The sequence below is a fragment of the Phoca vitulina genome, unplaced genomic scaffold, assembly GCF_004348235.1.
Source record: "Phoca vitulina isolate PV1807 unplaced genomic scaffold, GSC_HSeal_1.0 scaffold55, whole genome shotgun sequence".
NCBI lineage: Eukaryota > Metazoa > Chordata > Mammalia > Carnivora > Phocidae > Phoca > Phoca vitulina.
In genome coordinates, this window is record NW_022589758.1 from 3061345 (window position 1) to 3078151 (window position 16807).

Below are 16807 nucleotides of genomic sequence, written 5' to 3' on the forward strand. Positions count from 1 at the left end.
GCCCCCACCTGGGCCCACCCACATCCTGACAATGCTGTGTTCAAAATACACCTCTACTCCACTTCTCCACTGCCACCACCGTGGTCCTGATGCCCTCGTCTGCCTCCAGCATCCCAGCTGCTGTCCCATCCTTGGCCCTTTCCCTACAAGCTCACATCAGTAGCCGCAGGGGTCCACTTATGGTATAAATCCCTTCGTGTCACTTTCCTACATAGAGCCTTCTAATGGCATCTCATCTCCTGCAGGCAAAGATCTAAACTCCCTCTCCTGGCTTCTAAGGCCCTTGGCTTGGCTCTCTTCCCTTGGGCCCCACTGCCCTGCCTCCCAGCACTCCAGCCACTGTTTCTTTCTGATGTACAAGCAAGCTGAGCTTTGTCCTGCTTTAGTGCCTTGTGATTGCTGTCCCCTCTTCCTGGAACCCCAGCCTACACCATTCCATAAGATCGCATCTCAAATGTCACCTCCTCCCTAACCATCCTTTCAGCCCTCCACCAGTTACCCCATCTCATAGCCTTAGCAATCTAAGCCTGTGTCTGTCTCTTCCCACACTCCCACCCCATAACTGGAATAGAAACGCCGTGAAGGCTGGGACCCCATCTGTGCTGTGCCCTGCTGGGCAGGTGACACAGTGCCTGGAGCACAACAGGTGCTGACTGGGTGATGCACACACACGCCTACAAGAGAGCACCGCTGATTGTAGCGTGGCACAGAGGCTTTGAATGAACTTCAGTACATCCTTTATAGTGGCTCCTGAATTTGTTAAGACAGACTAAATTGCTCTAATAGAGAAATCCAAAAATACAGAAGGTTAAATAAGCTGTGACTCTGTCTCCCTCCCTCCTCCCTCACATGAGACTCCAGAGGTAGATGGTCCACGTAGGTGTGCTTTGCCCATGAAGTCATCTACAGACCCAAGTATTTCCTGTCTTAATCCTTTCCTATGCCACCCTCTAGGGTGTTATCTGCCTTCTCTGTGGGGAAGGCAGCTCCTGTGACCATGGCTGTGTTCCAGCCCATGGGAATTGGGGAAGAGGTGGGTGGGCATGCCAGACTGTTTGAAAGATGAGACTCAGAAATTGTACCTATCGCTCAGGCCTACATCCCTTCGGCAACCTAGATGCATGGTCACTCCTAGATGCCAGGGAGCCTGGGAAATCCAGTCTCTGGCTGGGTGGCCACATGCCCAGCAGGAGCTCAAGAGTTTTGAGATCCTTTTTTTTTTTTTTAAAGATTTTATTTATGTATTTGACAGAGAGAAACACAGTGAGAGAGGGAACACAGCAGGGGGAGTGGGAGAGGGAGAAGCAGGCTTCCCACGGAGCAGAGAGCCCGATGCGGGGCTCGATCCCAGGACCCTGGGGTCATGACCTGAGCCGAAGGCAGATGCTTAACAACTGAGCCACCCAGGTGCCCCCCAAGAGTTGTGATCCTAAAAGGAAGGAAGGGATACTGGGAGATAATTAGCAGTCTCTGCCAGAGTTGCCTTACATTCTCTGACTTGCCAAGCACTAGTTGGGACAATTCAGAGCCTACAGCAGAGTAACCCTTTAAGCTCCTTATGTTGGGGCACCCCTTATGGCATAATGCTGTCATTAAGTAGTTATGAGAACTCAATTCAGCAAATTGTGTTTAGAACCTCCTCTGGGCCAACCTTGTCCTAGGACTGGAAGTAGATGAGACATGCCCTCCAAGAGCCTGAAGGCTTACTGGACATCTGCTAGATGAGTACACACAGCGTCACTCCCTGTGATTAGCACTGTAATGCAGGATGGTAACGAAGCACTGAGGAGAGGGGCATCTCACTGGTTTTGGAGAGGGGAGGGAATGATCTCAGGGAAACTTCCCAGAACTGATGACATTGGAACTGTTACTGAATCTTGGGAGGAGGGTGTGTGGATGTTTGGCGGATGCAGGGCAGGGTTTGAGGTTCAGATAGGGAGTGTTGTAAGCATTTGGGTATGACTGGACTGTAGGGTGCAGGTGGAGGTGTGGATAGGAAGCCAGGTCATGAAGACCTTTTTATACCTTTCTGATAAGTTTGGGTTTCATCTTAAAGGCAACAAAGGAGTCACTTGGGCAGGGTAGAAAGTGGGTTGCTCTGGGTAAGAAAAATGGGACTGGAGACAGCTACCCCTTCAGCGGCTGCTATAGCAATCCAGGTGAAACTTGATGGGGCAATTTTAGGCTTTGCAATTTTTAGGCTAGAAGGTAAAATAACTAAAATCCATTTAGGCTCAGATTTGTTCTTGCCTTAATGTAGGAATTCTCCAAAACCAAAAATACTGTTAAAATCTAACATGGGCAAGATGAGGTGAAACTGACCGGTGCCGTTAGTAGCCAGCTTCTAAGATTTAAGTAGCCAATTTTCTAAGATTATTCTACACTAGTTTTCATATACCTAAAGGTGCTCACGGAAACAAACGTGTTCATACAATTTCAAACTCTAATTTCAACTAATTGCACGACTGAATTTCCTGGCCTCCCATGAGGCTCTCTTCAGTTGAGACTGTTAAATATATGACAGGATCGGTCATTCTCCACTCTCTTAAGTAGACAGGTTAGTAGATACCTCAATGGACTTTGTGGCTGAAATCTTTAGGAGAATTCAGTATCTGTCAAATCAGTGATGCATTGTTATATATTAATTGCATCCTATGGTTTCCCCCATGTTTTTCCCCTTTTCATCGAAGGACAAGAGGAATTTCCTTCGTGACCCTCCAGCTGGAGTGCAGTTTAATTTTGACTTTGACCAGATGTATCCCATCGCCCTGGTCATGCTTCAAGAGGACGAGCTGCTGAGCAGGATGAGATTCGCCCTTGTTCCTAAACTGTAAGCAGTGTGTTCCTGAGCCGGAGTAGCGCTGTGCACAGTATCAGGGAAAAGTTGTGGAATGGTTTCCTACTCTCTCTCCATGAGAACAGGTTCTGTGGCCCTTTAGCTCGCTCACTCGCTCACTTGCTCTCTTGCTGTCTCTCTGTCTCTCTCTCTCTCTCTCTCTCTCACACACACACACACACAGAGCCATAGAATCAAAACTGAGAGTGGACTTCACAGGAAATTTAGGGGGAGATAAGATACGCTCTTTTATCCCCAGTCCCCAGTTAGAAGCTAGAACATAGTTTCCTACGGAAACAACCAAAGTGCTCATGTCTTCCAAATAAAATTAAGGTCTCCAGGGCTCATCAGGACCTGGCCCACTGCCTTTTTCCACTCAGGCTCTGCTCCCTGGCAGCAGTGTTCTCGTTCTCTTTCCCACCCGAGGTTTTTCCTCTGCCCAAAGGCCCTCTTTTCCTCCGAAAGTCCCTGCTTGTCCTTTGAGCTCCAGTGCAAGCATAATGTCTTCAGGGATACAACCCTGACAGGTATCATCAGGCCTCCCCCCCCCCCCGAGGATCCCCTTCCCTTCCCCTCTGCCACCATGGGCTCTTACCTTTTATTTTTTTTATTTTTATTTTTTTTTAAAGATTTTATTTATTTTTTTGACAGAGAGAGAGACAGCTAGAGAGGGAACACAAGCAGGGGGAGTGGGAGAGGGAGAAGCAAGCCTCCCACCGAGCAGGGAGCCTGATGCGGGGCTTGATCCCAGGACCCTGGGATCATGACCTGAGCCGAAGGCAGACGCTTAGCGACTGAGCCACCCAGGCACCCCTCTTACTCACCTTTTAAATTCCAATTCCTTGTTTTTAATCTGCTGCATTTTTGGTCCACAAGTCCTCTCTGAGTGTTCCTTTTTTATAGTACTCTATTCTTTTTATTTTTTTAATTTTTAAAAAGATTTTATTTATTTATTTATTTAGCAAGCACGAGCAGGGGGTGGGGCTCAGTGAGGAGGAAGAGAGAAAATCCCAAGCCGACTCCATGCTGAGCAGGGAGTCCGACACAGGGCTCGATCCCATGACCCTGAGATCACAACCTGAGCCCAAATCAAGACTCCGCTGCTCAACCGACTGAGCCACCCTGGTGCCCCAGCACCCTCTTCTTTTTAGATGGGTGCAGTATCTTCCTGTTCTTGAGAACATGAACTATAGTTTTCTTGAAATACTCTTTGGTCCCAGTGCTTTTCTCTGAACCTTTGTGTTTGTCTTGGGCACTGTCATTCATGGTGCGGGTTTTCCTTGCCCATCCTTCGAATCTGAAGGCACCACGCTGAAGGAGCGCTTCGAGCTGTGTGTCCGTGCGGGCCTTTTGGACAGGGAAGCTCAGCGGCCGAGGGCTGGGTGGCTTCCCGAGAGGAGGACTCCCCTCTCGCCTAAGCCTGAGTGTGGAGTGGCTTGGCTTGGAGTGGACTGTCACTTCCCGCTGCGTGGGAGCGCAGGCCCTGGCTGGCAGGGGCAGCGCGGGAGTCACGGCAGCGGGCCGCTCCTGGGGGGGCCTTGCCACCACTGCTCCTGTCCTGAGCCCAGCCTGCACCAGCCTTCAGAGACGCCTGCTGCCTCGTGTCCCCGGGTCTTTGCGAGCAGACGCCCGGCGGACAGGCCTGTTCTCACGGCCTGTCCCCTCCTGCGTGTGGCTCGATGCATCGCTCGCTGGTCTGCAGGGTAGATTGTGCTTTGCCCGTCACCTTTCCAGCTTCTACTGTGGTTTTCTCGCCAGCTCTCTTTGTCATGTGGATTTTATCTACTGAATGCCTTTTCTGTTAGTTTACAAGTGTTTTCAGAGGGAGCACAAATAAATACGTGTTCATTGTGCTATGTTTAGCTGGCCAAAGAGGGTTTTGTTTTGTTGTTAAGATTTTATTTATTTATTTGACAGAGAGAGAGAGAACACAAGTAGGCAAAGCGGCAGGCAGAGGCAGAGGGAGAAGCAGACTCCCCACTGAGCAGGGAGCCCGATGCGGGGCTCGATCCCAGGACCCTGGGACCATGACCTGAGCCGAAGGCAGACGCTTAACCGACTGAGCCACCCAGGCGCCCCCAAACAGGAGTTTTAACAAATATTTGCTAGCCCTTTGGTTCACATGGAAGCCAAGTTCTTCTGTTTGTGAGAGAAGAACAAGTGTTCTTGTGGACTTGGAACAGCAGTTACATCGAACCTTTCACTTAACGTTTACTTTGTAGTGAAACTCTTCATAATTATCAGTGTGTTGGTGGTGAATTTTTGTAGCCTTCCCCTCCCTTTCTAAAAAGAAGAGTATGTGTTATATGGCTAAAATCTCATTACAAATCTAATTCTTAGATTGTGTTTAAAGTAGCTAGCTTTGGGGCACCTGGCTGGCATGACTTTTGATCTCAGAGTCATGAGTTCGAGCCCCACATTGGGGGTAGAGATTAAACTAAATAAATAAAGTAGCTGTTATTAGTGAAGGATATAAAAAAATTATTATCTGATCTTTTCTTTACTATTTTGCTCACAAAACCCTGAGAGTTGCCTTTTGAACAGTTCATGTGTATATATATCTGTTGGGCACTCTTTCATCTCAGAATCTGAGGTTATACCTATTCTGAATAACTGCCTCCTCCTGAGAGAAAAGTAGCAAAGCTCTGGAATTCAGGTGGACTTTGCACCTAAAGTCTCCATCAACTTGGAGACCATTTGGATCACCACGGGCCACACAGTGGGCTCCCTGTCAGCACTCTGGGGGACTGTCCAGAGGCCCGGGGCTGCTGGAGTGTGTGGCCTGGGGTACTCACGGCAGGCATGTAGCCAGCTTTGGTTCCATAGCTTTGCTTGTTGACAATTCTGGACTCCCTCTTACTGCTGAGAGTAATTTTAGAGTTTTTAAAAGATTTGGAGAGTTGGTATTTGATAAAGAGTATTTCTAGTTTGTTGCTGGCTAGGTAAATGGTCTATTGAGTAATATAATTCCAGTTTCCTATTGTTAATTCTGTTAGGGATGATTTTAGAAATTAGGGTTATCACTTTTTATAAGTCTTTATCTGTTAGAAATGCATCCTGAAATATTTGTGGATGAAAGGCTGTAATATCTGGCATTGCCGTAAAATATTCCATCCCACACCCAGAGAAAGGCATGCGTGCAGGGGAGAGGAGCATAGATAAAACATGATTGGCAAAATACTGGTGATTGTTGGCTAGGTCCCAGGTACATCGGGGCTTCTTTGTCCTAGTCGCTCCACTTTTGTTTTTGTTGAAACTTCCATAATAAAACCAAATGAGCCATCATCACACACAAATCCAGGACTTCTGGACTTTCCTTTCTGGCATGCAGAAGTGCAACTTTGATCATTTGAGACACTTTTTGTAAACAGAAGCCATCATTAGCCAGGAACAATTTAGAAAATCAATCAAAACAAACACTTGCTCTGTATTTCAAAATACCTTCTAGTGGTGAACACTTCCCTGCAACAGCAGTGCTGGCATGAGCCAGGACTCTTGCATCACAAACACCCTCTGAGGCCTTCACTCTGATGACAGTAGAAAAATTGCAAGTCCCTTCCAGCCTGGGACTGACCTATGCCCATTGTTTCTCAGAGGGTGTTTACAGCATTCTAATGCCTTAAAATAGTCCATGAAAGCATAAGTGGTAAGATAGACATTTGGGAGTTGCTATGTTTCATGGTTTTCTTTATCATAGGGCTTCTCAGAATCTTTTTTTTTTTTTTTGAGATTTTATTTATTAGAGAGAGTGTGCACAAGCAGGGGAGAGGGGCAGAGGGAGAGGGAGAAGCAGACTCCCCACTGAGCAGGGAGCGCGATACGGGGCTCCATCCCAGGACCCTGAGATCATGACCTGAGCCAAAGGCAGGCACTTAAGCTGACTGAGCCACCCAGGTGCCCCTCTCAGAATCTTTATTATGTCATGCACATTGTGACTCTGTCCAGAGTGTAACAGAATATTTCTCTAGTGTGCCTCTGTGACCACTTTCTCTTACATCAAGAGGGAGAGACTCTGGGAAAGGAAATAGTACAGATGTTTGTTTCTATTAAGAGAGCAAACATTGCCCATAATCTGCTGTAGATTGGTGGTACACCTGTTTCATTTTGGATATTTCATAGAGCTCAGAATTAAGTGACCTTGAAAACATTCAGGCAGCTCACTACCTCATAGGAAGTTAAGCTCACTTCTAACTGTGATGTTAACAGTGTAAGATTCTTGAACTTATCCAGGTAAAGAGCCCCAGTTCTTTTTTTTTGTTCCCTGGGGTATCTTCATCTCTATACCCCCTCACCATCCAGGTGCTTAACCTCCAAAAGTGAGTTCTCCGAAGTGAATATAAAGTGTTGTCTAATTACAGAAGAGCACACTACAGGTATTTATTGTATTGCTTTTTAAAGATTTATTTATTTTACTTATTGACAGGGTTGGGGGGTGGAGAATCCTGAAGCAGCCTCCCTGCTGAGCGGGGAGCCTGACACAGGGCTCGCTCCCGCGACCCCTAGATCATGACCTGAGCTGAAACCAAAAGTCAGCCACTTAACCGACTGAGCCACCCAGGTGCTCCTTGTGTTGCTTTTTAATGCTGCCTAAGATTTTGTTAGCTTTTCTAGTGGCCGCAGCATACTCTTGTTTGCTCAGGTAAACTTGTGGTTGACTGTAATACGTCAGGAACTGCTGTTAAGCCAGGCCTCCCTCCTGCTGAACTATTTCCAAGAGATGTTACAAAGAAAAGAGAATCGTGAGACCACATGAGTTTGGGAAATGCTACTTGTCATTTACTTGGCATAGTAAGAATTTAACAAGTAAGAGGTCATTATTCCTGTGACCATCTGTGTTGGCAGATAACTTGGTTTATTCGTCCCTGAATCACCTGGATAGGTCCTGATGCATGTGGCACTCGGTAAATATTGGTGGAATTAATGAAAGAAAAGATAGGCTGCATCTAGCAGCATGTCATCTTGTTACCTAGCCTAGCCTGTGTAGATAATCTTGTATTTTGCCTCTGTTGCTTAAAAAAGCCAGCCTCTGTTGGGGCACTTAGGTGGTTCAGTTGGTTAAGCGTCCGTCTCTTGATTTTGGCTCAGGTCATGATCTCAGGGTCATGATCTCAGGGCTGTAAGATCGAGTCCCACGTTGGGCTCCACGGTGGGTGTGACACCTGCTTAAGATTCTCTCTCCCTCCCCCACTTCCTCTCTTAAAAAAGAAGAAAAAGGCTAGCCTCTGTCACTTAAAAAGCTAGTCTGCTGGCCCAGCTTCACCATTCACAGATGTGACAACTGTGTGTTCTTATGTCTTACCTAAGGCAAGTACCGTCTTCATCCATAAGCCTGCATCTCAGAATTTTCTTTTAGTTCTCATTGATTTTCTTCTACTCCTTCAAAATCTTTTTCAGTCATGCTTTCTTCCTCAAGTTTCTCACCATTCTAAGACCCTGCATCCCTTCAAGTAAACCAGGGGGTAGAGAGGCATTCTGCTACCCTTTTGTTACTTCTACTAGCAAAATGTTTTGGGAACACAAAATGAGTGACTCCTGCAGGCAAAAAAAAAAAAGCCCTGCGCATACTGCACAGGTCACCAAAGCCATTGCTAGTTAGGTGATAGGGATGAACTTTTTTTATTTAAAGATTTTATTTATTTATTTGACAGAGAGAGACGCAGAGAGAGAGGGAACACAAGCAGGGGGAGAGGGAGAAGCAGGCTTCCCGGGGAGCAGGGAGCCTGATGCGGGGCTCGATCCCAGGACCCTGGGACCATGACCCGAGCCAAAGGCAGACGCTTAACAACTGAGCCACCCAGGCACCCCAGGGGTGAACATTTTATGTTTTTTAAGTTTTGTTTTGCCTTCCACCCTCAAGATTTTATTTAATTGCTCTGAGGTAAGCATAGTCATCAATGTTGTTTTTTACTTTTAAACAATCACACCTTCATATAGAAAGGTTGGAGGTATCGCATAAAAACTTCCCTTTCCACTCATTTGAGACCTGATGCTCCATCAGTCATGACTGCTTTAGTGTGTATTTCCTACAAACAAGGCTTTTCCTACATAACCATCCAAATCAGGAAACGGTCATTTATGCGTTATTGCCGTCTGATTCTCAGACCCCATTCAAGTTTTATCATTTGTCCCAATGTCCTCTTTAGCAAAAGGATCCAGTACAGACTCACATGTTGCATTTAGTTTTCATGTCTCGTCAGTCTCCTTCAGTCTGTTGCATCCTGTCAGGTGGTACACACTGCCATTTTGTCCCGTTACTGTCCACACTTTGGTCACTTCACTTGATGAAGATGGTTTCTGCCAGACTTCTTGACTGTAAAGTTACTTCTTTCCTCTTTGAGATTAGTAAGTATTTTCTGGAGAGGTACTTTGAACTCTGTAAAAATATTCCATTCCTTATCAGACTTTGAACGTATTCATGTATTTATTTGTATCGGTATAGACTCATGGTTCTGTTTTATGCAATGGTTATAATCCATTGCTATCGTTATGTACTTTGATGCTCAAAATATCACCAACTTGGCCAGTGGGAGCCCATTCTAAGTTGGCTTCTGTGTCTTTTTGACTCATTCTCATCATTCTTTAAGTGCTTCCTTGCTTTCTGGTATGGGGTAGTCCAGGCTCATCTTGTTCTCTCCTTTGTAACCCTGGAATTGGCTACTTACCCAAAGAGATCTGGTTCATTTTGGTGGAAAATGGTGTACAGACACCAAGATCTGAGCACTAGTCATGTTCATTGCTATTGGGGTATCACTACTCCTTGGTCCGCTCAGCAGACAGAGCTAGGGAATATTTGTGTGCTCTCACACATACACTCATTTGCATCTGTATTGGATGAAAACCATGTATTCATGGTGCTACCTCACCACACGGATCATTCTAGAATTTTCCCTTTCAATGTTTGTAACTCCCTTCTCTGACCATGAGAAACTTGGGTTTGCACTGTCCTTAATATTTCTATTTAATTGATCAACCCCCTGCGTGTAACCAGTCTTCCATTTTCGCCAGCACCCCCTCCCCTGCTCAGACACCCTCCTCTCCCAGCTCAGGCTGTCATTCCCCATTCCAGGCCACCCCCATGTGGACACTCACCTTACCCAGCTTGGTCACCAGCACCCCCTGCTAGGTGATTCTCATATGCAGACAAGTTTGAGGACCACTGAGGGTTCTTGGCTTGGACTGCACTTTAGTCTTCTTATCAGTCATCTCCCACCTCCCTGCTAACTCTTACTGATTGCTAGTTATTTGCATGCTGCCAGGCATTTCCTTTCGTAACGAACAACACCCACAGTCCTTTTCTTGTCACTGCTTGAAAGCTCTTAATTATTCGGTAAACAGCAAATACAGTGCAGTCCTGGCTGCGTTTGCAGCCTCCCGGGTTGGTGTGCCGGTCTCACAACAGTGCCTCTTTCCTCTGCTGAGGGCAGTGTTGGTGTCATTAAAATACCAAGAAATGCAGAGGTTTCATTGGTGTTCTGTAAGTTGTCTTTTGCTGCTATGGAGAAAATAGCTATTATTTTTATCCTGTCCCGCAGCTTCCAGTTCAAAAGCAAGTGAGAGTCTCCTTTGAGCCTCACTCAGATTTGAAAATGCCCCTAAAAAAATCATCTCTTCCCGCCTCCACTAAAACAAATAACCCCCCGCATGCATGGGTGTGTGTTGCATGCATTCTCAAGTGTGTTGTTGTCTGTCCTGAAAAGCGTGAAGGAAGACGTGTTTTGGAGGAACTACTTTTACCGCGTCTCCCTGATTAAGCAGTCAGCCCAGCTCACAGCCCTGGCCGCCCAGCAGCAGGCCTCCGGGAAGGAGGAGAAGAGCCATGGCACTGAGGAGGACCTGCCACTGGCAGGTATGTTCAGAGAAGATTTCACTGTGTGTAAAAAAAAAAAAGAAAAGAAAAGAGTTACTTTAAAAATATTCTTATAGACTCTCATGAGCTTGTCATCTTTTATGTACCAAAAATGTCACTGTCATCTTCTGGAAAACTCTTTCCTTTCCAGAAGAATATTCATTCTCATTGCCCTCTCTCTGACCCTGCTCACACATCTTCCCCAAGCTTTGCTCTCCTTTGCTTTCTTTTTCTCGTTCTTCAGGGTTTTTACTTCCTTTTTATTTCTCCCTCGGTCACTAGTCATTTTCCCATCTCTTTCCTTGCCCTTTACAATTTTATACCTTCTTTTCTCTACCAATTCAGTCTACCGCTTTTCTTTGTTTCTCTGCCTTCCATTCAAGCCGATGCTCCCCTAGTACTGTACTCTGTAGAGCAGAACTGAGCTCCATTCCACTCCAAGTTACCAGTGTTTAGCCCAGACCTAGGCACCATTATGGTGCACGTTGGACTCTTACTGTGACAGTTGACCCCTGGTTGTTGGGGAAGTGTTTTATAATACCAGCAACAATTTAAGATCTGTAATAGTAATTAAAATCAGAAAGGTATTAAAAAAATAAGAAGAAAGGTATTTTGTGTCATATTTTTAACGTTTCACGAACACCTGTGTGCAGGTACTGATTACAACTAGAGACTTAACCTGTTCGTGGAATTTTAAGTAATTATGCATCATGTAGCCTAAGGCACAGGGTGTACAGACCACCAGGAGAGAACCTGACACTGCATTTAGGGTCAGGGAAATGTAAAGAAGGTGCTCTACACAGTAAAAATTGGCATTTTGCATCTAGATGTTAAAAAGAATCCCAATTGTTTATTATTCTTTACTATTTGTTTTCATTGATTTTATTAGAAAATGCCGTTTTACCAAATACTGCCTGTATTACAAAATGGGCTTAAGACAGGATTCAGTAAAGACTACACACCTAGTAAGGTTCATAAGAAAGAAAATGCAGCCCAGGAGAAAGAGGGGAAGCTGTGACTGAGCGTTGCACTTTGCTTTGTGCTTCCTAGCATTCATGACAAATGGAAAATTTGATAAATAACTGAATTCTCAGTATCCTAAAAGAAGGAGCAGATCTATTCCTGAATTTGATTTCAGCTAACACTGAGGTCAAAATTTATTTCCTGCTTGGAAATCTTATATGAAGGGCATCAAATATGATGACATAAAAAAAAAAAAATTCCCAGAAGAAGTTGAAATGGTCTCACCTAGCTATTTCTTGAAAGCATAACATAAAAGCTCATTTCTGAAAATTATTTAGTATCATCGTACTTGTGGATATTTTAGTTGTTACTATAATGTGTATTCAGAATTGAATCAAGCAATTTTTGTCTCTTTTATTCTCACTTCTTAGAGGCAGTACGGCCCAAAACACCACCTGTCGTAATCAAATCTCAGCTTAAAACTCAAGAGGTAATACAGTTTTACATTGTACCTAGTAGTTGATGTCTGGAAATGAAGTAACTCTGTGTTAACTATCTCAGATCCCATTTGAAACTGCTTATGAATATGGGTCTTACCTGTTTTGAAGAAGAGGGGTCCAGCACTTGCACAGTTAGGGACCTGTAGCGGAGACATGAGGCGATTCCCTGGTATCAGTCATCTTAGATGTGCTTCCGGGAATTAGACTGAATGACTGGAGTGACCCAAACTGTGAGAGAGCATGGTGGATTCAGGTGGTAGCTCATCTGGTTCCCAAGCAGCCGCGCAGGTTAGAAGGCTGAAGAGCAGTGAGCATCTGACTAGCAGAGGAAGGAGACGAAAGGGACGCTTTTTCTAATGCCGCTTAGAAAACCATTCCCAGAGCTCCTTTGTTGCATTTCAGGATGAAGAGGAGATTTCGACCAGCCCAGGGGTTTCTGAGTTTGTCAGTGACGCCTTTGATGCCTGTAACTTAAATCAGGAGGATCTGAGGAAGGAAATGGAGCAACTGGTTCTTGACAAAAAGGAGGAGGAGACAGCCATTCTAGAAGGTACCAGACAAACAAAATAGCTCTATGTGCTCTTTTCCGATTCCGAAGTTGATTATAGAAAATGTCATTCTGAAGCAGACATACAAACATACTGTAACTTTTGTGTCAGAATCGCTTCTCTGTTCCCCATTAGAAGGTAGATTCTAGCACACATGACCAGACCTTACATCCCTCTGCCTTAAGCATGCACAGGAGTGTAGAGAGGAGAAACTGAGCCCAGAGAGGATAAGTGATTGGTCCAAGGCACCTCAGCCCCAAGAACATGTGGCCAACAACAGGCGACAAAGAGTGCACACCCTTTCACTTAGAGACACCCTCCTCCAGCCTTCTACTTGGGTTTATACTTTTTTTTTTTTAAGATTTTATTATTTCAGAGAGAGAGCGAGCATGTGCCCATGAGCAGGGAGAAGGGCAGAGGGAGAAGCAGGCTCCCTGATGAGTAGGAAGCCCGACATGGGGCTTGATCCCAGGACCCTGAGGTCATGATCTGAGTCAAAGGCAGACGCTTAACCGACTGAGCCACCCAGGAGCCCCTCGGCTTTATACTTCTATGTAGAAGATTCTTTGTCCTGCTGCTGTGTGCCACAAGAGCATTGCTTCTGGGAAGGAGCATGCTGCCTTTAAAAAAATAATAATTTAGAGACAAAGTAAAGGGGTTGGGGTCGGCTGCTTTCTTTGGCACATCAGGACAAATGACTGGCTTTTTACTGGATGAAAAGCAAAGGCTCGGGTTAATCATCATCAAATGAAGAGTGTTTCGTGAAGCCTTCTGAGACCCCTCCCACCCCCAGTTTCTCATGCAGATGGCTGCTGGCCACTGCGGAAGGGCACTGGGCAAGAGCCCCGGGTGTTGGAGGCGATAGCTAGAGCAGACTGTGCGCTGGTTCCCTTTTTGCCGGTGATGACTAGTAGCACGGGCCCCACAGGAAACTGGAAGTGGCCCTGAGGCAGGAGTCATAAGGTGCTGGCTGGATGCTCTGGGCAAGCTGTTCTTTCATTGAATTCCTGCCCGAGTTATAATTTGGACCACATAATATTCTTTTATATATTCATTGTCTTGGCCCCCCAGCTAAAGTGTAAGTTCCTCAAGGGCAGTTACACCTTGTTTTTGCTACCCCACAGTACCTGACATGGGGTCTGGCACCCAGCCCCTAATAAATATTTGTGACATTGGTGGTTTGCCATGCAACACACCGTGTCCTTTCCCTTGAGTCTAAGTTTACTACTAAGTTTAAGGTATGTATGTATTTATTTATTTATTTTTAAAGATTTTATTTATTTATTTGTCAGAGAAGGAGCCCAAGCAGAGGGAGCAGCAGTCAGAGCAGGCAGAGGGAGAAGCAGACTCCCTGCTGAGCAGGGAGCCCGACGTGGGACTCGATCCCAGGACCCTGGGATCATGACCTATGCCGAAGGCAGACACTTAATGACTGAGCCACCCAGGCGTCCCAAGGTTTGTTTTTAAAAGAAGAAAATAGAAGGATGCCTGGGTGGCTCAGTCGTTAAGCATCTGTCTTTGGCTCAGGTCATGATCCCAGGGTCCTGGGATCGAGTCCCGCGTCAGGCTCCCTACTCAGCAGGAAGTCTCTTCTCCCTCTGCCTGCCGCATCCCCTGCTTGTGCTCTCTCTCATAAATAAATAAAATCTTTAAAAAAAAAAAAAAAGAAGAAGAAAATGGAGGTGCCCGCTGGCTCAGTCAGTGGAGTGTGTGACTCTTGACCTCAGGGTTGTGAGTTCGAGCCCCACATTGGGCATAGAGATTACTTAAAATCTTAAAAAAAAAAAGATGAAAATAAATTTTAGCTTTATTTTTTAAATAGCTGGTTTGTTTGTTTTCTATTTCATAACACCACGTAACAGTTGTCTTACCGTCTACATACATATATGTACACATACACATCACACACACACACACACACACACACACACACACACACATTGAGGTTCTAAGTGGAAAGTTGCAGTTCTGAATCAGCACAGAAGAGGAACGTGAGAGCTTAGATGGAGCCCAGTGTGAGGGGCCAGGCTTCATCAGGAGACCTCCTGACCTCAGGTTCTGGTATCCATTGCCATCCTAGGAAAACTACTGCTAAAGTGCTTACGCGCAGACTGTGGGGCCTGCAGATCTGGCTCCATCTGGATGCCTGGTGCTATCAAGCTTGGTGTTCTTGGGCAAGGCACTTAACCTCGCTAAGCCTCTGTTTTCCATCCTAAAAAATGTGCAGCAGTGTATCTAGTCCCTGGATTGTTCTAAGGATGGAAAAAAAAGGGGGCGGGGGAGTGATATGTAGAAAGAAGTTAGCACAGTCCCAGCTCAGTGATTGCTCAAGAAATGTTAGCTGTTTTTTTCTACCACTGTCATCCTTAATAGTGGTAAAAATTAATTTGCAACCAAATATTAATTATCAACTATCCATTTAAATACAAGGAAAAGCAGAGGTTTTAGAAAGCAAAATAACACCCAAACATATAGCACTTAACCGATTTATCTTTCTAATCATATCTCCCTTCGGTTACTGTTAAAATTTGGTCAGTTTTTCTGAGCACACATGGCGAGGAAGCTCGAGATGTTAAAAATTACCATGGCTAGGACTTCCACAGGGAATTATACTTGACCGAGTTGTTAAAACCAGCATTGTGAATTCAGAGAGAATCTTTTCCTTCTCATTTGTTTCTTTCAGAAGATTCTGCAGATTGGGAAAAAGAACTACAACAGGAACTTCAGGAATATGAAGTGGTGACAGAATCAGAGAAACGAGATGAAAACTGGGATAAGGAAATCGAGAAAATGCTGCAGGAGGAAAATTAGCTCTTTCCTGAAATAAAAGAATAATGCTTAACATTCTGTAACTGACATTAAATTCTAGATGACGACACTCGCTGAATCAGAATGCAAAAAAGATTGGTATAACTACGAAATTCAAGATTATTCTTTTTTCAAGCTGAAATTTGCCTTTTTTGCGTTTATAAAAAGTATATAGAACAGTTATTCTAATAATCAAAAAGGGATGTTTTATGTAATATTTCTTTAATATAAATCTAGTTAGAGATATTCATGTAGTTACTATGGATATCTTTGCCATAGAAATGCAAGTAAAATTTTAGAGTTCTGTTTTCCATGAGGTCAGAATTATAATTTATTCTTCAATTGTTTTTTTCCTAAACATTTGTACTTCTTGTTGCATTTTCACTGATACATGTATTTGTTGAAGTACTTACGTAATGGATTGGTAACTATCAAAATGACCAAATTGTACCAAAGAACTTAAGAAGAAGCACTTTCAAGACTATTTTCTTGGTAGGTATTTTCTAAAATTCCCTCTAGAAGCCAAAAGGTAAGATAATTATGTTGATTTTCATAGTGTAAACATCACACAATTTGACATTGAGAAATACTGTGCAGAAACATTTGTTTTTCTCTGGGGCCTTTTCTTTCTTGTGTTGTTGTTTGTTTGTTTCTTTGTTTTTTTAACTATACCACGTTTAGTATCGTTGCTTTCCTAAATTCCACATCACAGTTTTTGTAGAAAGCGGGGTCTTTTGTCCTTTTTATATTAATGACCTTCATAAGCCCATTCACCTTACAGTCTCTTGTTTTTGTTTAAATCGTCATCACATATAAATGTTTCAGTTTTGTTTGTCTTAGTTAAACTGTCAGTCCTTATAAAATTGTGTTCCTCTAAGTACAACTTGTGGAACTTCACTGTTCAATCCTGCTTGTATTCTGCTACACCAGCAGGCCCATGCTCAGAGGATATGGTATTTTTTTTTTTTTTTTAAGATTTTATTTATTTATTTGACAGAGAGAGACACAGCGAGAGAGGGAACACAAGCAGGGGGAGTGGGAGAGGGAGAAGCAGGCTTCCTGCCGAGCAGGGAGCCCGATGCAGGGCTGGATCCCAGGACCCTGGGATCATGACCTGAGCCGAAGGCAGAGGCTTAACGACTGAACCACCCAGGCGCCCCAGGATATGGTATTTTAAAAGAACAAGGTGGCTTAATGTCAGAACACTTCCGAGGCATTTGCTTCCTAAAACGTTCATATTTTTCAAGGAACCTTTATTTCATAAAAGGGAATAGAATTAAGACAATCCTTTATAGGAAAAACGTAC

The 16807-nt window shown here is 44.5% G+C and overlaps 1 protein-coding gene across 1 annotated transcript in view; it reads left to right on the top strand.

The window, feature by feature from the left end:
• The window catches only part of SYAP1 (synapse associated protein 1), a 30166-nt gene extending 13651 nt beyond the window's left edge, over nt 1-16515 (top strand). Inside the window, exons 5-9 of the mRNA XM_032389620.1 lie at nt 2691-2830; nt 10534-10682; nt 12077-12135; nt 12548-12695; nt 15377-16515. Coding sequence (XP_032245511.1) covers nt 2691-2830; nt 10534-10682; nt 12077-12135; nt 12548-12695; nt 15377-15504 — 624 coding nt within the window. The 3' untranslated portion in view covers nt 15505-16515. The remainder of the gene's footprint in view (nt 1-2690; nt 2831-10533; nt 10683-12076; nt 12136-12547; nt 12696-15376) is intronic.
• Nucleotides 16516-16807: the final 292 nt, after the last annotated feature.